At 41.8% G+C, this 24,551-nt stretch overlaps 1 protein-coding gene across 1 annotated transcript in view; it reads right to left on the bottom strand.

Moving 5' to 3' along the window:
* Positions 1–699: 699 nt before the first annotated feature.
* Positions 700–24,551, bottom strand: part of LOC135226282 (mediator of RNA polymerase II transcription subunit 30-like) — a 642,192-nt gene continuing 618,340 nt past the window's right edge. The window contains exons 5-7 of the mRNA XM_064265726.1: positions 16,948–17,106; positions 4,316–4,417; positions 700–973 (exon numbers count right to left, since the gene is read on the bottom strand). Coding sequence (XP_064121796.1) covers positions 875–973; positions 4,316–4,417; positions 16,948–17,106 — 360 coding nt within the window. The 3' untranslated portion in view covers positions 700–874. The remainder of the gene's footprint in view (positions 974–4,315; positions 4,418–16,947; positions 17,107–24,551) is intronic.

Here is a 24,551-nt window from a genome sequence, read left to right as displayed (position 1 = left end):
CAGATTGTAAAGACACATCAGAAACAAATGTCTCTGGACAGCTTTGTTGTGCGACAGGGGTCCAGTGACTCTCAAGGTGGTCCTAGTGACAGTAAAAACGAAGCAGAGAAGTAACCCCAGACAGTGTCACTAAAAAAAGGAAAGAAGTAACCACAGACAATTTCTTGATACCTGAATTCCTTTTGGAGGGGGATTCCACTTCCAAACAATAACCTCTCCTCCTCCCCATCTTCCATACGCTAGCAAGTCTTCCATGAATTATTCCTTATGGGAATTATTGTTTCGGTTTTTGTACGTTTCAGACTTTGTGGGAGGTTCTGGAATGGATTATGTACGAAAACTGAGGTTCTACTGAAATTTCTATGTAAAGACCAATGGTTGTATTCATGCAGGAACATCAATAGTTCATAAAGAGGTTGCCAGTGTTAACCTGGGCAATACATATGTGTTCTAACTTATCAAACCTTTATACTGGCATTATTTTACCTGATGACATGTGAAAGAAGAGCAAATGGCAGCAAATGAGATTACATGCTACAGCTTTCATTCACCATAATAGTTTGTGGCTGAAGCTTATACAAAACATGGATTTGTATACTAGACATACTATATACAGTAATAATACGGTCCACTTGCTTTCTGAAAAATATGTATCAAAATAAATTTACTTCAAAAGTCAAATATGATATAAAAGCAAAATAGGAAGTTATTTTATTTAGGACATATAAATATCAAAGAAGATATCACAAATACAGAAAAGTTACAGGAATGTACTATCAACATTCCCATTCTACTATATATAAATGTTATAAACAAACCTCAGTTACAATTCTGATGACTGATTACAAAGAAAATTGCATATTGGAGATTAAAATTAAGTATTGCTCATCGCCAACATTGTGTTTACTTCCCAAATTATCTTCCGTAACTGTTCAATTATTTCTTTCATGTATCTTGCCTTTTGATATAATTGCTGAAAAAAAAAAAAAAAAAATTAAACTATGTCCAATGAGACATAATACTAAAGAAATGACACACTGCAAAGATATTGCCACAGTATTATAGTTGAATCAAAAGGACAAATTTCTTAATCAATTTGTATTTTTCATAACTAAAAAACCTGAGGTCTTAACATTAGGATAAATCTTCTAGCGCAGGCTGGAAACCGGTAAAGTTAACAAAATTGTATATGCAAGGGACTGTTGGCATCTGAACTTGGTCATGAGTTATGCGGAACTACCCATATACCCCTCAACAACCTGTGACCACACCAGTTATTCTTCCAACCCAGGTTAATTGTCAGAGGGGTGGTTAGATGTGGGCCTTTGTGTGTTCAGACCTCAGGTTTATTAGTATGAAAAATGAAAATTGATTTTAAAAATTTGTCATCTGTTCATATATGAAACAAACCCTCAGTCTTAACATTAGCATAGACCTTGCCTTTGGTGGGAGTAGGTACTATTAACCAACTGGAGATTTGCCACCTTTGATCAGTTTCCTGAATATAAGAATTTTAAGAAAAAACTGACAATTATTTCAGAATCTAAGATATATGTGAATATCACAATTCAGACTTCAAGGTTTCTATACAATGTCATAGTTCATTGCATCTGCAGAAGATAAGAACCTATCTGTTCTCATAGCAAACTAATGTATCTAGTTATGTAGGTTTGTTATCATTCCTCTCTCCCTTGCTAAAGAGAGGAATGTCTTGCTACTGACAGGTACCTTACACTCATGATTAACAGCATGACCACTTCACTCACCAGTATCCTGTCTGTTCCAGCTTATGACAGTACTTTCTTCTTACTGCCTGTAGGTAAAGAAGGAGATAGAAAATAGAAAAGAAAAGAGACCAGTTATCTCATTCATTTCACTTTCATACCCTCATCTTAGACAAGATACAAACTGACCTGCCAGAAGCACAGGATGAGCTGCACAACTTGTTGAGCAGCCACCACTGGACCCAAGGAAAAAGTGTCCAAGCATGTACTGGCAACATCCTTTAAGTAAAAGGAAGAGAAAGTGGTTTGACGTGACCATGAACCACCTCTCAATATTCTATGAACAGACATATTCTTCTTAAATGCCAAGCAAGAGATCAGACCTCTAACGTCACGGGCTCTTGCCCTCATAACATCATTTGACTCTCTTGCCTTTGTTGAATAGACATTCCTGATTGTTCCTCTTAACCAAAACGAAAATGTATTCTTGGACAATTTTTTCTTGACCCAGCCTGTGCTAACAAAGAAGTCTTTGACATGCTGGTCTGAGATGTTGAGTTCTTTTTACATAAACAAGCAGTCTTCTGATGGGACTAAGCAACATTTTGTCAAGGTCACTGCCAACCAAGGTTGGTACACTTAATAGGCCTACTGAAGCCCACACAACCTCCATCTTGTGCGCATCTGATACTGGAATAAAAGACGAAGATGGCAATGCTCCCCCCAACTCCCCGAAGGGAAAGAAGAAGCAAAATTAGGCAAAAAACCACCCAAAACCCTTGATGCATCCAACGATGAAGCGTTGGACGAACAAGAAGGGGTATGGGAAGTTGAAAATACAGAAGGAGAAACATTTGGAATAGGACTCTAGAGATCAGACAGCATCATGAGTAGGCATAACAAAGGAAGAAGACAAATCACCCTCCCAAGATGAAGTTGCCTTCCTCCTCTTGTACTGACCCTTCTCATAAATCCTCTTCCACTGTTCATCCGACCAAAAATGACAAACAGAATATGGATTTGTAATAGTACATACGTTCTCTCTGCATCTACTATACATTGGATGAGGATCTGTATACAATGAAGTTAGGAATCGTGAACAAAGGAAGCCGCTAATGCCTGGACACTTCCTTTGTTTCTTACTAAATCCCAAAGAAACCTTGGTGGGGGGGTGTAGAGGTATCCATAATATCCAACCACACGATACAATCAACAGCCCAAAAACACACACTTGAAACCAGAAAGAAAAAAACCATGGGCAAATTAAACCATCTTTTAAGAGGAATAAAAACTATGTACTCTCTTAAAGGCGGTAAAAGAGTAACTGGAGTGCTCATGGGTTGCCGAGGGGTATGTGGGTGGTCCCACATAACTCATGACCAAGCACAGATGTCAATAGTCCCTTGCTTACACAATTTTGTTAACCTTACCGGTTTTCAGCTGGCATCAGAAGATTTATCCTGTTAAGACCGAGGGTTTATTTTGTATATAACAACTTAAAAGTATTTTATGTTCAACATAGAACATACATATATATATATAGAACAATATTAGTCCTGAACATATTTGGTAGCTAATTATCCTGACAATAAAAAGTGAGGCAGTTGGTTACCGAGTTTCTTGTCATTATTTTTCCGTACATTTTTACAAAATGAGACTGCTTTTCTTTTTTATAAAGAAAATATTCAACCTGCTGGCAAGTGCCTATTATCTATTGTTAGAATAAACTGGGCATATATTGCAAATGAGGCATTGTTGGAATGCTAAGTACACTTGTTAAGTAAATGGGGCAGCAGTTGGAACAGCAGCAGCAAATGTAAAACTTTTACATGGGTGCAGGTTAAGGTAGGAGGGTAGTGCAACTGAAATCTTCAAAATCTATTAACTAATTTACAAAAGTAGTCCCATAGTGGCACTCTCATTTCCCTTCAACCCATATCTAAATATTTGTCTGCATTTCTATTTTGCACAATTAATTGCACACCTATGTACAGATATTTTAAGATACATTATTATAAATTTCAGAGGGATCAGACAAATTTAGATAATCATCAGTTACCTAAGGCATCTTCTTTGGCTAGAACAAGTAGTTGCATTAGGCCCATGGCATGGAAAGCCATGTGGAAAAATTTAAACTTCTATACTGTACATCAAAGCTGGGGCTACTCTAAATTGATAAAGAGCTAGTCTTCTAGGGTGGCAGATATCAAGGTGTTTAATAGTCAAGGAAACAATATAGAGACTGAACCACCAAAAATTATCCTACAAGCAATTATTAACAACCATCATTTATTGTCAGAAAGAAAATAAGGAAAAGGATAAAAAACAATTTTATGATACAATAACTAGGCACCATCAAAATAATTGATTACGCAAAACCAAAGGTTTGAACCAGAACAGAAGTGTGTGTGTGTGTATGGGGTGGGGGGATGAAGGGCTTGTATTTCTCATACAAAGATCTTTCCTCACACTATTAGAGACAAGTTCCATCTTTGTGTTTAAATTGTTAAATGCTTTCATAATCAGGTACAATAGGGCTAATAACTTTCATTGTACAAATAACTCAAAATCATATGCATATAAAGATTTACCTCTCGCAGATCTCTGGCTTCTTCTACAAGATGACGATAATTATCACTAATTTTCTTTTGGTCAGTTCTGTTATCTCCCTCATCTTTATAAGGAATTAAACTCTGAAATAAAAATGCCACTGTAATTTGCCTGCAATATTAAAATATTCATCAAACAAATTTCATATAAAAAATTCATTACTTTTACTTAGGTCTGCTCAAATGCAATACGTCTGAGGACTGGAGTGTCACTTTTTATTAGGAACAGACTTAAAAGAGGGTGAATTAAACATTTGCTGGTTGGGAAAACCCCATCTCGTCTACTCTGCCAGTAGGCAGTCCCCGGGTTACGACGGGGGTTCCGTTCTTGAGACGCGTCGTAAGCCGAAAATCGTCGTAAGCCGGAACGACGCTTGGAAATATGTCTTAAACTAATAAAAAGTTATAAAAACCTTACTTGTAATCCTTTGGTTACACTACATGTTGTTTCCTGTAGTTTTACGTACAACCTGGAGTTATTTTCATAAAAGAATGCTGGTTCTTGAAGGTAAAAACTATTGTAATCCTCTGGTGACACTACATTCTTGAAGTTTTATGTACAACCTGGAGTGATTTTGCCAAATCTTGAGGGCTACAAGAACAGCTGATTACTATTTACGTATCATATAGACTAATTAAAGTAAACGTATCTTTAAATAGGCTTATATATTGGTATCAACAAAACATTTCCTACTATGAGTCAGAGGCCGTTTAATGAAACGAACACTTCTCTGTCCTATCTGTTCAGAAAATAAATGTTACGTCAATCCCCGAGACGGTGACCATTGTTGCCAAGGCGTCTCTCTCTCTCTCTCTCTCTCTCTCTCTCTCTCTCTCTCTCTCTCTCTCTCTCTCTCTCGCTCTCTTCTCTCTCTTCCCCCTCCTCTCTTCTCCTCTATCTCTCGTCTCTCTCTGATCAAATTACACTGGAACTTTGACATACGATTGCCCTAATATACGAATGTTTTGAGATACAACAGAAAATTTGCGAAAATATAAGCTTTGATATACAACGAAATATTTGAGACGATTTTGCGATGAGTGTTAGTTGTATAGGCGACCGATAAATTGCGTTCAGTCTGTTTGTTTGTTGGTGCTGCATGTTAACACGTCGCTGTTTAGTTCGTTGTATTTGCGCCTATTTTTCGTGTTATTTTGTCTATTTTATTATTAACCATGGGTCTCAAAGCTAAAGACAAAGCAGGTGATAAGAAAAAACCCAAGAAAATTATTTCGATGGAAGCAAAACATGAAATTATAGCAAAGCATAAAACCTTCCAAAGGCATCACCATTATTTCTAAACTACAAACTGATTAAAATAAAAAAATAAAAATTAGTTTAGCAATGTTATTTCATTTGTGTTTATTACGTAGTTATTAGTGTACATACGTAAATAAAAAGAGAACAAATCGTTCCCTGCCACCCTTCCCTACCTCCTCCCCCTGCTGGCCTCACGTCATCTTTCGTTGTGGTAAGTAAAATTCCTTTCTTTTTTTTAATTGATTTTATTAACATTTATTATCATTTATCACATTGCTGTTATTTTATCATTATGTGTGTTATTACTCGTTATTTGTGTATAAATTGTGTATATTATATGTAATTTAGCTGTGTTTAGGTGTGGTTTCATACCGCTAGAACAGATTAATACATATTACATTATTTTTAAATGGGAAAAAAATGCTTTGAGATACAACTGTTTTGATATACGACGATGGTAACGGAACAAATTAAATTCGTATGTCAAGGTTCCAGTGTACTGGATAATGTCTCTCTTTGGATACTTCGATTTTGCCAAATCTTGAGGGCTACAAGAACAGTTGATTACTATTTACGTATCATATAGACTAATTAAAGTAAACGTATCTTTAAATAGGCTTATATTTTTAGTATCAATAAAACATTTACTGGCATGAGTCAGAGGCCGTTTAACGAAACAAACACTTCTCTGTCCTTAACTCGGAGCGTCGGAAGACACCTCTCTCTCTCTCTCTCTCTCTCTCTCTCTCTCTCTCTATCTCTCTCCCTCCTCCTCTCTCTCTCTCTCTCTCTCTCTCTCGTTGTAATCTAACCAGAAACTTCGTTTTGTTATTATTACTGGAAACAAGCAATGATTTTTTTCATTATTTGTGCTTTTGGACTGTTATATGTAAACTTGCGCACCGCAAGCTAGTTTGTATTCATTCGCTCGGAAACTAGTTCCGCATATGAGGCGTCACTAAAAATCATAGAAAAAATATGACATAAAAAGTGTCGAAAATCATCATAACTCAAATTTTTGTTGTAATCTAACCAGAAACTTATTTTTATTAATATACTGTGCTAAACTATAAAGGATTTTTATCATAGTATGAGTTTTTTAAAAGCGTCGTTAACTCGGAGCGTCGGAAGCGTCAGCGTCGTAACCTCGGAACAAGCGTCGTAACCCAGGATGGATTTTTCCATTGAATATTTAAGAAAAAGCGTCGTAACCTCGGAACGTCGTAAGCCGGAACCGTCGTAACCCGGGGACCGCCTGTATACCAGAGACGTACATATGAAACTTGGGTGGAAGGGAAGATGACACTAAAATTATAAATCCATTACGTAAGTCACATCCAGTAGAAAATTACCTTCAAACTGATAACCGATAACTAAACTCATCTGTGCTCTCAACTTAGATGGATACATTTCACTAAACCAATGATACACTTAGAAAAAATTATGTGCAATTACAGGCAGCAATGGATGTAGCTGATTCACTAAGTACAATAATTAAACAAGTAAAAAAATGGCAAGTTTTCTGTACAGCACATAATGCTGTATGAGAATCTCAATGTGCCATTGTATGAACCTCTCATACGACTGGGTAGTGCTCAGTTGTTCCCAAGATGCGGTCAAGTGAAGATGCGTCGGCAGTTGGCACCTCTAGCGGTACCAGATGCATGATCCATGACTAACCTTAACCTTACAATAAAATAAAAATAACTCAGGCTAAAGGGGTGCAATTTAGTATGTTTGGTGATTGGAGGGTGGATGATCAACATGGCAATTTGCAGCCCTCTAGCCTCAATAGTTTTTAAGATCTGAAGGTGGGCAGAAAAAGTGTGGACAGACAGTCAAAGCCATCTCAATACTTTTCTTTCACAGAAAGCTAAAAACTTAATTTATACAATAGTACAAGATACAGCATACAAAGAAAAAATGAAGTGGTTTCATGTGAAACAGGTATATATCATATAGATGCAAAGTCATAGCAAAGTGTTGGAGGAAGGTGCATGCTGATCTCAGTAAGAAAATGCCTACAAAAAGCGCTGCTGTTGGTGAATATAAGGCAAGCAGAGGGTGGTTTGAAAAATTCAGAATACGAAGGGCATACATATTGTACCAACTTCAGTGATTAAGGACATGTTTGCATAGTGGAATGATGTAAAAAAATTTTTTGGAGAATTATCATCCCAACAAAGAAGTTGTAATCCATGTCTCCAATATGTTTAATGGCAATGCCATGTTTAACTTTAGGAAAATTTTAAAGAAACGCCAGAAACAAACGTCTCTGGACAGCTTTGTTGTGCGACAGGGGTCCAGTAACTTTCAAGGTGGTCCTAGTGCCAGTAAAAAATGAAAAGGGGAAGTAACCTCAGATAGTGCCAGTAAAAAATGAAGATAAGTAGCCCAGATAGGTCCTTGATACCTGAAGTCCTTCTGGAGGGAGATTCCCCTTCCAAACAATAACCTCTCCTCTTCCATCTTGCTTCCTCTCCTTTCTGTCTTCCATACATTATCAAGTGTTTTCCATAAAGGTAAGAGTGATGTTAAATGTTCATTTATTCATTTCATTAGTTATTTATATTTATTTATCATTGTTTTTGTAAGTAAAACTGTGTTTATTCCCTATAGATGTATTTTTTGTTAATATTTTTGGGTGTCTGGATTGCATTAATTGTATTTACATTATTCCTTATGGGAATTATTGTTTCAGTTTTTGTACGTTTCTGATTTTGTGGGAGGTTCTGGAACAGATTATGTATGAAAACTGAGGTTCCACTATATATTATTGGCATATCTTCATAATAAATAGCCTATTCGAGGTAAAATTCCATATCCCTGAAATCAACTACGTATTATCTATATGAGGTCAGCCAGCTCACAAATGTAAATATCGAATTATGGTTATCTATCTTTTGGTGTAGTTTTAAAATTTTAATGGTAGTGTATTTCTGTGGTAATAACATTTAGGATAACGTTTAGAACAATTCAATAACACGAACAATAATTATGTACGATAATCATCATACATTAGACTAACCTCTTTGCCACCATCTCTTTATCACATCTTCTAGTTAAATGAGTTTAAGTAAAAGTAAATGACAAAAGTATTGTTAGTAACACTCTACATGTTGCGTAAATGTGTACAGCCATAAGCAACCGAATGAAAAACAGCTGTTTTCATATGAATAACTGAATCAGATAAAACCAGCTGTTTTGCTTGGATTTCAACCATTGTACGACAGTAAATAAAGTACTGTATATCATTATTTGCTTTGGAGGAAAGATTGGGAAGGAAATATACCATTAAATTTAATCAGCAAAATGTAGCTGAAGCTGAGAAAACAATGACTGTAAATTATCATGCATCGGCAACATGGATGAAACTCCCCTAAACTTCATTGTGCCATCAAACTAGACAGTAAATAAAATTGGAGAAAAAATATATTTACCAATACTACTGGGCATGAAAGAACATATTTAATCATTATTTTAATATGTATGGCCGATGGGACGAAACCTTCCCCCATGGTTATCTTTTAATAGACACTGATGCCTTAACAAATATTTCCGAATGGCATCATTGTCCATGTTTACAAAGACGCAACCAATGCAAAAGGTTAATGATTGCTGTTTGTATTCTACAAAACATTAGTAACATGAGAATTTGAACATACAATACTATTGGATACAGTGAAATAAAGCATAACTTTTTAAAAGATCCATGGAAAAGATGCATATCCGTTATGTTTGTATTTTATATTACAATGCTACTACAGGCAGTCCCCAGTTATCGGCAGGGGTTCCATTCTTGGAGGGGTGCTGATAAGCGAAAACCGCCATTAACCGAAACTCTGTAATTTATGGCGCCAATAACTGGAACTCGGCCTGTTATGGTGTCATAAATCGCCTATTTTATGGCACTAGACAAGCCCCATAAAACCGGATTGCTGATAACCGAGTCCACTGATAACCAGGGACTGCCTATATTACATACGCTGATTGTATACCGTGTATGATGCAACCTCCTTAAAATTACCTTCAAAATTAGGTCTTTAAAACACTATTATTTACAGTGCTCAAAAGCTAACCTATACACAGATGGTTTTGTAATTTAGCATTCATCTTAGGGAGAGAGAGAGAGAGAGAGAGAGAGAGAGAGAGAGAGAGAGAGAGAGAGAGAGAGAGAGAGAGAGAGAGAGAGAGAGAGAGAGAATTATGACTTTTATTGTTATTTAATGTTATAATTTAATCTTATTAAAATTTACGTTAATATTTGTAAAACGACATTTTTGTAATAAAATTACATTTTATTTAAATTTAACAAGTACTTGCTTAAAAACTCAAAATTCGCACTGTCGCGCTTCCATCGTTTGTGTGTAGGCGAGTAGGTCCCACCCACTATTTGGAATTCAGGGAACAAAATAGCAGAGCTCAATTTGTTTAATGCCCTAATATCCATGCATGGGGAGGAGGGAGGTAATTACTTGGTAAATATAAATAAAATCTAATTATATTATAAAAATGTCATTTTTATTTAACTTACTACTTAATTACATAGCTGATTCCACAGTGCCGGGAGGTGGGAACAACATGGACATATTTAAACCAAAGTATTAATGGGTTAATGAATTTGGAATAAAATTTAGTTGCCAGCATTAGTAAAAATGCCTGTTTGTTTCCTTATCTGTTGAGAAAGCTACTGCAGGAAGTTACTGCCTCTGGTCAGCACTTTTCTTAACTAGTAGAGAGAATGGCAGTAGAGCCAAGAGTTGCTCCTCCATTAGGGGGGGGACTTTGCAGAGGAGGAAGTACAACTTGTGCTAACAAAGCCACAAGTTAAAGTTTGCCCTTGCCCTGGGTGTAGACCAGAATAAAAACAACTACCAAATACACAACAAATTGAAAGACCATCATTACCCACCCCGTTAAAAACAACACAAACCTTGATTCAAGATGAGTGGAAAGCAAATGAACATTAAATTCCCACCTCCAACACCATGCCAGCCACGGATAAAGGATCTAAACTTACAATTTTCAAACACTGCCTCTATTTTCTTGAGGTAGTGCGAGGTGAAGATTGATTTACATCTCCATAGTGTTGATTGCAAAATTGACGAAAGTACGTAATGCCAAAAGTAATGCATTATGTGTGAAGGCTAGAGACATGGCCACCACCCTAACTTCATGAGCTTTCACTGTGAGAATGGTAAAAGCATCATCATCTATCTGAGAGTGAGCTTCTGAAATGAGTTCTCTCAAGAAAAAATAAACTGCACTCTCGGACAGAGGATGAACTGGACTTCTTACTGAGCACCAACAGTGTTCCGAAGGTCCTCCAATCTTGTCTGTCCTTTGAAAATAATACCTCAAGGATCTCACAAGACAAAGGAGCCTTTCTTCTTCCTCTGGACCTAAAATGTCCATGAGGTTTCTATTCACAAATGAGCAAGGCCAAGGGTTGGCTGGATCCTCATTTTTGCAAGAAAATTCAGTTAAGGAGCATACTGCACCTCCTTGTGAGAAACCTATTTTCTTGCTCATAGAATGCAACTCATGCACACATTTGGCTGTTGCTAGGGTTACTAAAAAGGCATTTTGGAGAAGCTCAGACTTAAAGAGCTTAAGTGTCATTTCAGAATTATGTCCAAATTCCAAGAGACTCTAGGGGAATTCTTTTGCTTCGTCGTGTCAAAAGATTTTATGAGGTTGCTAATGTATTGATTGTTAGACAAGTCCATCCCTATGTGTTTGAACACTGAGGATAACATTGCCTTACATCCTTTAATGGTAGAAGTTGCTAAGTTCTTTGCATTCCTTAGGAACAATAAAAAGTCTGCTATCTGCTCTACAGAGGTTTCAGAAGAAGAGATGTTAGATCATTGGCACTATTTCCTGAAGACTGTCCATTTCGACTGATATACCTTTGAAGAAGACAATCGCCTGGATTTCGTCATTGCCTCTGCAGCTTGGCATGAAAAGCCCTTTGCTTTAACAAGGTGCATGACAGTCAGTAACCTGTCAGGGCAAGAGCGGACAGCCCCTGATGAAACCTATGGAAATGGGGTTGTTTGAGCAGACACTGCTTTTGTGAGAGTAGCCTTGGATAGTCAACTACCAGGCGAACAAAATCGGACACACCATTCTTTTCTCAGCCAGAATGGGGCCACTACAGTCATGTAAGTCCCTTGATGAGAGACCAATTTATTGATTACCTCCATTATCATACCAAAGGGAAGGAATGCATAAAGGTCCAGGCCCATCCAATCTTGAAGCATGGCATCCACTGCCCATGCTCAGGATCTGGAATTGGAGAGCAGAGCAGCGGGAGTCTGTTGTTCTCTGCTGTTACAAAAAGATCTATCCTCAGTCTTCCCTATAACTTCCATACACTTTGGCAGGCAGGCATGCTGAGAGTCCATTCATTTGGAATTATTTATTTGCTGCAACTCAACTCATCCGCAATTCCATTAATTTTTCCTCGAATGAACCTGGTTGAAAGGGACTCAACTGATGTTTGCCCATAAAAGAAGGTCCATTGCTGTCTTATACAGAGAGGAATGAGTGAGTTCCGCCTTACTTTCGAATATAAAAAGGGGCCATCATGTTGTCCACGTGACTTAGCATATTCCTCCCACGAACTAGTCTTGAGAAGGTTTGCAGACCTAATTGGACTGCTCTCACCTCTTTTACATTGATATGAGCTTTCCTTTGCTCTGGGGTCCACATGCCTGATAACTCTTGATCATTCAGGATAGCTCTCCAGCCTATGTCAGAGGCATTGGAATAATATCGAAGAGCTGGATTCAATGAAAGAAGAGACTTCCCTTCCCAAAGTCTTCCCTTGTACAACCAGCACCGAAGGTCCTCTTTGATCTCTGGTGTTATTTGGAACATGAAGGAGTCTTGTTGAGTCTTCCTGTGTCCCTAGGAGACTCATCCATTGCACAGCTGAGCAATGGGGGAGCAATAGGAAATGATGAACTGTTTGGAAGCAACTTTCTATTCTCTTGGGAGTCAAAAAAACCCAAAAATTCTGAGTATCTAGAATCATCCCTAAATAGGGAATCTTCTGACACAAGAGCTAAAAAAGATTTCTCTTTGTTGATTAAAATACCTAACTCATGAGTTGGGCGAAGAGTTCTGTCTAACTCTTCCGCGCACTTCTCCTTTGATGCAGAGCAGAGAAGCCAACTGTCCAGATGTAGGTTGATAATAATCCCCAGAAGGTGAAGCCAATTCTTGAGTGGGGCGACAACCCTGGTAAAAACTTCTGGTGCCATCGAGAGGCCGAAGCAAAGAGCTTAGAACTGCAAAAGACTGTCGTGAAAGACAAAGCATAGGAACTCCTGTGAGTCTGGATGGATAGGGACATGGAAGTTTGCATCTTGCAACTCTAGGGAAACCATCCAGTCCCTCTGCTGAACTGAAGACAAGACTGATTGAACCATCTCCATATGGAACTTCGTCTTGAGAACAAAAAGATTCAGGGTGCTTGCATCTAGAACTGGCCTCCAGCCCCAACCCTGCCCCGAGGCCTTCAAACCTCAAAAAGGCAGTTGTAGAAACCTTCCGAATTACATCTCTGACGTCCTCTACTGCTCCTTGAGGAGAAGAGAATTCGCTTCCTAAAAGAGAGCCGCAAGCTTCGATGAACCTTCTGAGTAGGCCATCAAGGTGATCGGTGACATTACTAATGGAATAGCACTTGTGAAGGGGATGACGTAACCTTCTCTGAGGACTTTGACAATCCAGGGTTCCCCTTCTCTTAACTCCCACTCCCTCCAAAAGGAAAGGAGTCTTGCTCCCACAGGAGCACGGAGGACTAATTTCTCACTTTTTCTGGGTTGTTTTGAAGGAGGACTTCCTAATCAACTTAGAAAGAGGTCGCAGATTGGATTTGAGTCATGTCTGGGTCTTCTACTCCACCTGACCTCCGCCCCTGAAAGGGCTGCATCTGCAAGGGAGAATCAGAAGTTGACGACGAAGGCGTAAGCTGTCTGGGGTGTCTATTGGACTGTGCTAACAGATCTGTCATAGACTTCTTCTGTAAGTCTGACAGAATGTCCCTAACTGTCTCCGGAGGGAAAAGATGTGCTTCATCCAAAGGAGCGAAAAGCAAAGCTGCTTTTTGAGTGGTCGAAGTCCCTTTTTAAGTAAACGAGCACCAGAGTTCTAGTTTCTTTAAAACCCCCATAGCAGAGAGTGAGGCTAGTTCCAATGATCTGTCTCTGACTGCTCTGTCAGTGCAAGACAGCAAACCTAATAAATCAGAAGAGACGTCTTCTGCAATTGCTGGAGAATCTTCTATATCTGACAATTTGACCCTAAGGCTCCAATAGCCCAGTCAACAAAACTAAAGATCCCAAACCCTTAAAAAAATTCTTGATAAGGTGATTAAGTTGAGACGAGAAGAACATTACTTTTGCTGACACAAAGGCTGTTCTTCTGAAAGAATCCACTAAAGCAGAGAAGTCCACTTGGGAGGAGGCAGAAACTCTCAAGAAGGGAGCATCTCCAGTACTTCATTTTGACCAGCTTACTAGGTGGAAAAGCAAATGTTGCTTTGTCCTACTCTCTCTTAGAGGCTAACCACTCATGAACCTTGTGAAGAGCTTTCTTATAAGACAAGGAAATGACTAACTTAGATAGTCTAGTCTTCCGAAGTACATTTCCTCATCAGGAGGGTAGAAGCTGGGGAAGACGGAACAGTAAGGATGGAGTAGTCTGGATGAGTCCAGAAGAAACTTCAGCAATTAAGAATATGCTGTAGAAGGAGTTGATTCTTGTACAGCCTCCTCTCCCTCTACTCTTGCACTGAAGATGTCGGAGGGCTCGAGAGGGCGCTGGGCACTCTTGAGTGGGCTCTGGGAACTCTGAACCAGGCGCTAGGCGCTCGTTAGAGGGACCTGAGTGACCAGCAGCAGGAGCTGGGCACTCTAATGTTGGTGCAGGGGTCTCGGGTGAATGAGAAGGATGCTCTGTTGGCACCAGGTGTTTGTAAGCAGGTGCCTGGTAAGCGGTCGGTGACAACGAGCACTCGAAAGCATAAGGAAGCTGAGAGAAGGTGAATACATGACACTCTCCAGAAGACCCAGGGCTGCCTCCTACCCAATCATGAGGAGGAACATGCTGGATGTGAAAACTGCAAGGTTGAGCGCTAACCTCTCTATACCTCTTGCCAGCCATTGGAGAGGAAACAATAGGTTCCACAAGTCTCTTGAGCAGTCTGGACACATCAGAAAGTGATACGGGTGCAGTTTCTTACCCGGACTGAAAGATTCAGAGTCCAAAGACAGCTGATGCACTGAAACACCTTTCCAATGGCGTTTGGTCAAAGTCTGAGGACGTCCAGACTCGACAGAGGGAGCAACTAACCATGGGCAAACCCCACCAGCTTCTCTTGGACTTCCAGCATGTCTTCTCACTGGGGAGTGGGACAAGGACCTTTGCCTGGGGCACTGGTGGGATGGACAGCCACCTCCTTAACACTCACAGCACTTGCACTGTCACAATTAGCACTTTTCTACATAAGGGTTTTAATGGCAGACCCCATTTCAATAAGGGGTCCTAGAAAAAATACCAAACTTATGGTCAATCCTTGATTCGAGGCTGGCAGTGGCTTGAAGGGTGGAATCATGGGAATCTGGATTAGGATCAGGTGGTAAATTAGGATGATTCAGGATTTGAGAAGGAAGAGGAGGCATACCAGATCTATCTACCACTACTGAAGGTACAGGAGTAGATTCTAAGTTAGTCATATTCTCATCTCTAGGGGCTTACCTCCTTTTCCTATCTCTCTCAAGCTTGTCAAGGTGAGACTTTAATGTTTTCCATTTTTTCACCTCTCAATCCTGACATTCTGAGCAAGTATTATCTATACTACACTCTTGTTCCCCCACACTGAGTGCACTTGGAATGAGAATTGTAAGAAAATTCAGTTAATCTAGTTCTGCAACCTTCTGAACAGAAACAAATACTACTAGAACTAGAATCTGAAACTGTTAACTTGGAAATTTACTAAATTGACCACAACTAACAATCTAAACTGATGGAAGCAAACCACAACAACAAACTTTGAATGCTTCACCAAGTATTGGGAAACAACCATCCAAAATTCAATGAAGTAGCTGTGCACAAACTACCGATGTTGGTTGGGAGCCAGCAGAGACAAATTGAGCTCTGCTAGTTTGTTTGCTAAAGTTCTGGATAGTGGACAGGACCTACTCACCTACATACAAACGATAGAAGCGCTACAGTGCGAATTTTGAATTTTTAAGCTGCCGTAGGTTAGGGAACCATGGCTATGTAATTACTTGGTAAGTTACTTCAATAAAATCAGTACTGTAAATCATTATTATAAAATGTATACATACATATGTACAGTGCAGTGTTTAAGGCACAAAAATATGAAAATACAGAATAATGATCTATGATGAAATCTGTGAATGGGTGAGTTTTCCATGAGTAATTTATAGATATGTTCCTAAGTAAATTCCGCAAATCGCCAAGTCCGTGAATTGTGAGAACACGAATCTGGAGGGTTTATTACACCCTTTAAACTCTAATTGACTCTAATACAAAAACATGGCCTGAAATAAATGATAATTATGAAACAATGGATAAATCATTATTCAACAAATAATGAACAGTGGGCTAGCACTCTACTACAAAGTAAACAGCTGGGGACCAAAAATGAAGGTGATAAAGACATCCATGAGGATCCAAATGACACATGCTTAGTGACACTACCTTCTGTCTGTGAGACACAACCCTAGCAAACCTGAAACCATTCAGGGCACAAATATAGGCAGATATAAATGATTAATGGGACTTTGGTTAAACAATTCAGAAATTAAAGATACTAAGTAAGACCACTTTGTTAAATTATATCACCCAACATTAACAAAAGTAAATGCACACCAGTTACAAAGATTGATCCCCCATATGAGATTTCAAAATGATTGCTTACTGAACTCAAACAACCTATCACTTATGTGGAATCCATTTGATGGGTACCTCAATTTGAAATGGTCTACTACTTCAGTAATGGTATATTAAGATACTTTCCAGGTAAGAAATGGTGGAGGTTACTTGGTAAAAAAAAAAAATGAGAATTCTAAATGATCAGAGACATCTATAGAGTATCAGAAGAACTAAAGCTCCAAAAAATAAATTTGAAACAGGATTTACAGCCCACCATTTTATTACACTCATTTAATACAAATTGGAAAGCTAAGGCACTATCACATACAGTATTTTCTTTCATGAATAAAATTCTAAACATAGCGGGCAATGAAAAGTTCTAAAATCACACAAATTATAAGACATACCAAACAACTGCATACACAGTAATTGCCCTTACCTCAATGTGTGTATATTCCATCCCAGCACAGTCATCATTAACTCTGGTATATATAGCTCTTAGTGTTTTGAACTGTCGCTGAATGGAATTCAGATACTCCTGAATGCGTAGCTTTTTCTCCAGGCTTAGCTGGTTTCCCTGGCTAGTGCCACTTGGAAGCTATATGGAAAAAGAAAATAATAAATAAAAAAAAGAAAGAAAAAGAGAGCTATTTACTACATAACATTTTCTCTTACTGAAATATAGTCCTTGCATACTAAACATACATACTACTTCAACAAATGAACACCAGCGAATCAGCCACTTTCCTCAGTCATAAGAAAATACTACACTGTAGTACTTTATCTTTTTTTTCAACTAATTTTTCCTCACAAACATATTACTCATCTTACCCATTTTCTTTGTTGTATAAGGTTCCTTCAAAAATTTTCTTAAAAAAAAAAAAAAAAAAAAAAATATACTGTGCACATGTTCATATCCATCAGCTCATGGCTGTCAACCCAGCTTATTCTTATGTAGTCTTTACCTGGGAAAATGAGAATGCAGGGCTGGTAGAAATGAAAATTTGTATAAGTGTAATGGACAAAAGATTCTCATTTTAAAAAGTTGCATTTTTTTTTTGCAATAAACTCATTACACTACTTGAATTTGAATTTAGATGGGAACTGAATTATCAAAAAGGCCCAGACTGGTAATGAGGACCATACGATCTGACGGAGCTTTAGGCTGATATAAGCATTCATCATGACTTATTACTCCAATGGTTAGGGTGCTGGGTCTGCTAGACAAAATCTTGAGTGTTAATAGTAAAGTAAAAGGTTTGTAATTTGTAGTGTGCCCCACCTGCCAATGAAAACCATAATGAAATGTTATATGGTGGGCCAGATCAACAGGGAAGATAAAAAGATTTATCCATTTTATGTGATGTAGAGGTAGATAACTCCAAAGGTCTAAATTGTCTTGGACGACCTAATGTGAGAATGAAGAGACAATGTGATGAGGTCTTTAGTTCTGCATAGAATTGTCCTCAGAAACAAAGGTGATCTGACCTACTGCTACCAGAGAGCCTGGCAAGTACTATTCTAACCCCATTTAGGTTATCTCCCATGAACTTGCTATTAACTGTCAATATGTACTACTTCCCGAGCCAATGTCCACTCTCCACCCAATACCTGAAGAGAGCAACTTAACGAATCTGCCAATACGTTGAGACTCCCCGATACAAATTGGGGGAAGACGAGACACTTTTTGTTCTTCGCATCATCTCAGGACTCTCTGTGCTATAGTACTGAGTTCTGCTAATCTTGTTCCCCCCAAGTTCTTCAGGTACGACACGGCAGTTACGTTGTCGCAAAACAGCGCCACTACGTACTCTGTTGCGCACTAGGCTTGAAAAGCACCTGAGGGCTTCTTCTATAGCCCTGAGTTCCCGAAGATTTATTGAGTCCTCTCGTTCCCGATCACCCCAGAGGCCCAAAGCCTGAGTTTCCTCCAAGGTTCCTCTCCCCAACCTTGATCTGAGGCATCTGTATACAAATGAACATCGGGAAGAGGGGAGTCGATAGACCATCTGGGTGTCACATGCACTTCTTCTGACCACCACAGAAAATCAAACAGGCAAGAATCGCTCCAGACTATAACTGTGTTGTCGTTGAGAAAATCCCAGCGATTCCTGAGACATACCTGAAAAGAACGCATCCAGAGAAGAGACCCTGGAACTAAGAGAGAGAGAGAGAGAGAGAGAGAGAGAGAGAGAGAGAGAGAGAGAGAGAGAGAGAGAGAGAGAGAGAGAGACATTCCCCCTAAGAGGCTTCTCCAAGCTGATACCAAATGTTCCCTGTTTGACAGGAACACCTCTACCTGCTGAAGTACTGACTGGATTATCTCCAGGGTTGGGAAAACCCTCAAAGGAAGAGAGAGAATCCTCATCCCTAAATAAGTCATAGATTGCATTGGAACTAGGCAGCTCTTGGCAAACTTTAGGCAAATTCCTAGTATCCTGCATAGATTCAATAAGAAGTCCCTCGCCCTTAATAGTTCCTCTAGAGAGGAGGCAAGAATCAGTCAATCGTAAAGATACCTCAATACGTATTCTGTACTCCCAATGATGCATAATTGCCGACGCCAGAGACATGACCCATGTAAACACCTGCAGCGCAGTGGTCAACCCGAAGGGGAGAACTTTGAACTGGAAGATGCCAGCAGAAGACATGAGCTTGAAGTACCTCCGAGAATCCCAATGAAGAGGAATCTGGAAGTACTCATCCTTTAGATCCACCAAGACCATCCAATCCCCCCTCCTGACTGACCGCAGTACCGACTGTGAAGTCTCCATACAAATCTTCACTGAAACCACCTGATGGTTGAGGCCCAAAAGGTCTATAATAGGCCTCCAAGAACCTCTGACTTTCGATGCGATGAAGATTCTGCTGTAAAACCCCGGAGAGGGAAGGGCTGTCTCTAACGGCCCCTTCTCCAACAGGGCCTGAATCTCCATTTCCCCTCGTGGAAGACAGGGCATAACTCAGAAGGTTGACAAGAGAGGAGGTCAGAGGAGGAAGGGAGTGAAAAGTTATCTGATACCCCATCCTCAGAACCACCACCACCCAATCCTCCGCCCCCCACTCCTTCCAGACTCACCTGAGAGGAGCTAGACAACCTCCCACCTGAAATGACGAGGGACACATCTCCTACCTGGTAAAATCCCGGGACATAGAAGGCTTAGAAGACATTGACGCAGCTTTATTCACAAAGCGCACCCTTTTGGGTGTTCTAAGGGGAGAAGCTTCTCTCTTAGAAGGAGAGGACTTACGAGCTCCTTTAGGAGAACAAGAACCTTGAGCTGCTACCCTGATCATTGCCTGTTGCGATTCTACCACTCAGTTAGAAGCAACAAAGTTTGTCATACTGGCCACATCCTCTTTGAAAAGAGAATGAGCTAAGGCTAAAGGTGCTCTAAGCAATACCCTTTTATGTACTTCTAGATACTGAGGGGGAAGATGACCAAGATAGAAATTTTGTCTCTTCTTGCTCATGAACATCGTAGATGAAGCCAAAGCTTTCGCCTGGTGAGCCAAACCCATTGAGACAAAAGTTATTAGGCTGTCGAACAGACCCGGATCTGAAGGGACATAACCGTCACTCTTTAAGAACCCCATTAGACCTGACAGCATTCAAAGAGAGTCCGAAAGAGCCTCAGTCTGACTGCGCAGCACATCCTCCAAAGCCCCTACTTCATCAAGAGAAATCCCTACTAGCCAAGACGACGCTGGAGACCTAGACAGGATTGCCTCAACTGATTTGTTGAGTGGCAACCTGACACCTGCCGAAGGGTTACCTCAAACTGCGTAAATTGCCTTACGTGGAGAAAGAAGAGAAACGTGCTGTCTGTTAGGAGCTACCACCGACACTATACGACTGTCCGCCTCCTCCAAGGCCTGTCTAACCCGATTGAACCAAACCAGCCTGCACAAAAAAGGAGCAGGAGCTGGCTTAGTGGTATAGAGAGCCTCAATTAAGGACTGATTCGATGAATGTGGTTAGTCCGGTGCTCTTGCTTGAGGGTACAAAGAAGTAACATACTCAAGCATGCGTCTGTAATTGTTACTGTTGGCAAGAGGGCATTCAAAGTCCGCTGGAATCTCCTGAACCTCCAGATGAGAATCCTCTTCCGCAATGTCCGAATGGTCTAAGACTGACGAAGGAGGAGGAACTGAACAAAGCCCAGACAGATGAAGAGTCGGTAGGCTGATCAACATAACTGGCATGCTGAAAACCCACACCTAACCGTGTACCCGGAGCTGAATCAATGTTGTTGATTCCACCAGGAAGAGAGGGAGGAGAGGAGAGAACCATAGCCAAATCCACAATGTTACCGAAGGGAAAACTAGTGAGAGGAGCCGAACCCATGTTGTTGAACCCTGGGGGAGGATGCACAAACGTAATTGCTTGCAGAGGGACAGAGGAAGATGAAGAGGACGTCGGGAGAATGAAAGAAGTAGAAGTTACCCTCTGAGGATCCACAGCAGAAAATACAGAAGACAGCCGCAGGCCACTCAGTGGATGTACCTCACGACCCGGCAAAACCGCAGCGCACAAACCCGAACTAGAAGCTACAGGCAAACCATGTGAAACACCTGATATTACTGGAGCAGCCTCTTGATGTGGAAGCAAGAGGTTGCACAAGCCCAAAGTGTTGGAACCTGGAACTCCTGAGGCCGAATTCTGCCACAAATGCGTTTTCACCTAATCAGAAGACCCTCCTAATTTAGAAACTGTACTTAGAAAGTAATGGCAGGAGACAGAGGAATAGCCAACGCAGAAAAAGTTCTAAGGACGATAGTGTCAGTCTTGTGCATCAGGGGAGCTGCTACCAGCCGTGCGAGCTGTTCAGTCCCAGAGAGAGCGACGGTCAGGTGACTGGTAGCGTCCACTATTGGGGCGAGAGCGAAAACCGTCCTCACGACGCGCCACAGTCCCAGAAGCAGCCGAAGCTGTTTCTGGTGACCGGGGGGACCTCTTCCCAGCCTCAACATGTGAACGGTCTGGTGGGACAGTCACGTCAACGCCGGTCTGGCGAGAGTCATCGGAGTGACTCTTACCATCCTTCCACTCCATGCCTGGGTCCTGACAGTGAGTGTACTCAGCCATCTGGACCTTGGCTGTACAATCACTGGTAGGTGACTGTACACTCGGTGACGCTCGCTTGCGAGCAGCCAAGACAGTTCCTGGTCCGGAGATGGAACCTCTGGAGCCAGGAGCATAGGTACCAGTGGTGGCTGGTACCTCCATGGTCCCCGTCTTCTTCTTCCCTGAGGAAGGAAACACGGGCCCCGTTCCCGGGGGACCAGCGGAAGACCCACCTGTCTCACCAAAGCGAGACAAACCCTTAGAAGTCTCTGTGCGAGACTTCTTGTGGGGGCGGCAAGGCCACCTTCTTCTTCCTCGGCTGAGGGGCCTTGGAAGTCGAAGGGGAAGAGGCGGCGGAAAACGACATGAAGACGAAGAAGACGACGACGACACCTTCCTCTTCTTCTTGGACTTCCTCTTTGCCAACTTCCTCAGGACAGCTGGCAGTCTCCCATCCAGGCTGGAGCTGGGGTGGTTGCAGCGGCAACGTGGCCCAACTCCACCTGGCCAGAAGGACCTGCAGGAGTGACAGCACTTCCACGGGCAGGAACAGGGGCAGCAGGCACAGCCACGGCAACAGGTGGGCAATCTAAGGGCGAGTTCTTCGGGCACTCGAAGTCAGGGGGAGGAGTGAGGACAGCAAAAGCAGGTGGAGGAAGTACAAACTCCCTCTTGGGCACGTAAGGCAATGGAGCCTGCACCGCAGCTGTGGGGATGACCATAGTCACGTGCTGGGTGTATACCAGATGAGGAGCTGGGTAACCTGGGGTCAACATTGTCGTAGTCGTCCTCGTCTCCACCCCGTGAGTGACCAGGGCTGCAGCTAGATGATGGAGGAGCCCTGAATACTTGGAGTGACCGGAAGATTTAGAGAGTGCCACACCTGCTGAAGATCCCCACCCACGGAGGCAGACACACCTGAGGAAGCAACAGTCGGGTTAACTTGGGGGGGGGGGGTTCCTGTTCGATCAGTGGGGGAAGGATCTCCCCCCTTGAGCTGACAGAAGACCCCGAGTACAACTCAAGGTCCGGATGTCATCCTCCCTCCTCTGCACTCGACAGATTGAGTGAAGAGGCGGAGAGGGACACATCCCCCGAAGGGGAGAGAGCCATACCTGGGAGCTGATGAGGAGGGAGAAAAGAAGACAACGTATCCGTCACCAGAGGTGTCGAGGGAGAGCTTTCTGATGACACCTTGGCAGCTTTACGGGGCTTCTTCCTCTTCTCGAAGGCCACCTTCTTCTTCCTCGGCTGAGGGGGCCTTGGAAGTCGAAGGGGAAGAGGCGGTGGAAAACAACCATGAAGACGAAGATGAAGACGAAGAAGATGACGACGACACCTTCCTCTTCTTGGACTTCCTCTTTGCCAACTTCCTCAGGACAGCTGACAGTCTCCCATCCAGGCTGGAGCTGGGGTGGTTGCAGTGGCAACGTGGCCCAACTCCACCTGGCCGGAAGGACCTGCAGGAGCGGCAGCACTTCCACGGGCAGGAACAGGGGCAGCAGGCACAGCCACGGCAACAGGTGGGCGATCTAAGGGCGAGTTCTTTGGGCACTCGTAGTCAGGGGGAGGAGCAAGGACAGCAAAAGCAGGTGGAGGGGGTACAAACTCCCTCCTTTGCACGTAAGGCAATGGAGCCTGCACCGCAGCTGTGGGGATGACCATAGTCACGTGCTGAGTGTATACCAGATGAAGAGCTGGGTAACCTGGGGTCAACATTGTCGTAGTCGTCCTCGTCTCCACCCCGTGAGTGACCAGGGCTGCAGCTAGATGCTGGAGGAGACCTGAATACTTGGAATAACCGGAAGATTTAGAGTGTGCCACACCTGCTGAAGATCCCCACCCACGGAGGCACACACACACCTGAGGAAGCAACAGTCGGGTTAATTGGGGGGGGGGGGGTTTCCTGTTTGCTCAGTGGGGGAAGGATCCCCCCCCTGAGCTGACAGAAGTCCCCGAGTACAACTCAAGGTCCGGATGTCGCCCTCCCTCCTCTGCACTCGACAGATCGAGTGAAGAGGCAGAGAGGGACACATCCCCCAAAGGAGAGAGAGCCATACCTGGGAGCTGAAGAGGAGAGAGAAAAGAAGACAACGTATCCGTCACCAGAGGTGTCGAGGGAGAGCTTTCTGACGACACCTTGGCAGCTTTACGGGGTTTCTTCCTCTTCTCGTATGACTCCCACTGCTCCTCCGACAAAGAGACACAACAATCACAAGTTATAATACGAGAGCATTCACGCCCTCGGCACCTAGTGCACTGGGCATGAGGGTCCACAACGTCACTAAGACCTAAAAGCCCCACACTTTCAGCCTCCCACTCCAGGGCACACTCTCCAGTTGGATGGGGCGTGAGGGGTTCTCCGAATAGCGGGACTGCATGATGTCCAGCAACGCAATACCACAACAAAGAAAAATAATAAGTACCTACAATTCAACACACAAGTTACAAGAAACAGGTTGAAAGTCAAGAAGTTGTCAACAATCTCGCAACAGATGTGGGAGGAGAGGCGAACACATATCTTCACCCGATGGCATTCGAAAGCAAAGTGGAATGTTTACATCCAATTGGGCGGGACTCCCGACCATCGGACAAGCAGTTACTGCCAAACTACCTTGTTATTAAATCTTACGACCGATGCAGCTGGCACTTATGTAAAGGACTGATGGTTTGTAGAACGTGTCAGAACAAAAAAAGAGTATACTTTCAGGTCTCACCTCTGACATTCGCTTGCTTTAATGTCTGTTTTTTCCTTTGTTTTGGCAAGAATTTCATCATGCAAAAGAAGAAAAGACAAGCAAAACATCTCGCGAACATACAGAAGAAGAAAATTCGCTCTAATAAGAATTCAGAAGATCTTAATATCAGCGATATTAGCCAAGTTAGTAATGGAGAGAGAGAGAGTATTGTGTACGGAGTGCCCTGTCTTGCCTGACGCAGTGCCGCAGGCTACGATCTTTGAGCAAAGGGATCTT

This window comes from Macrobrachium nipponense, chromosome 20 (assembly GCF_015104395.2).
Source record: "Macrobrachium nipponense isolate FS-2020 chromosome 20, ASM1510439v2, whole genome shotgun sequence".
NCBI lineage: Eukaryota > Metazoa > Arthropoda > Malacostraca > Decapoda > Palaemonidae > Macrobrachium > Macrobrachium nipponense.
Note: the sequence above shows the minus strand (reverse complement) of the source record. Positions and strands in the feature narration are given on the sequence as shown.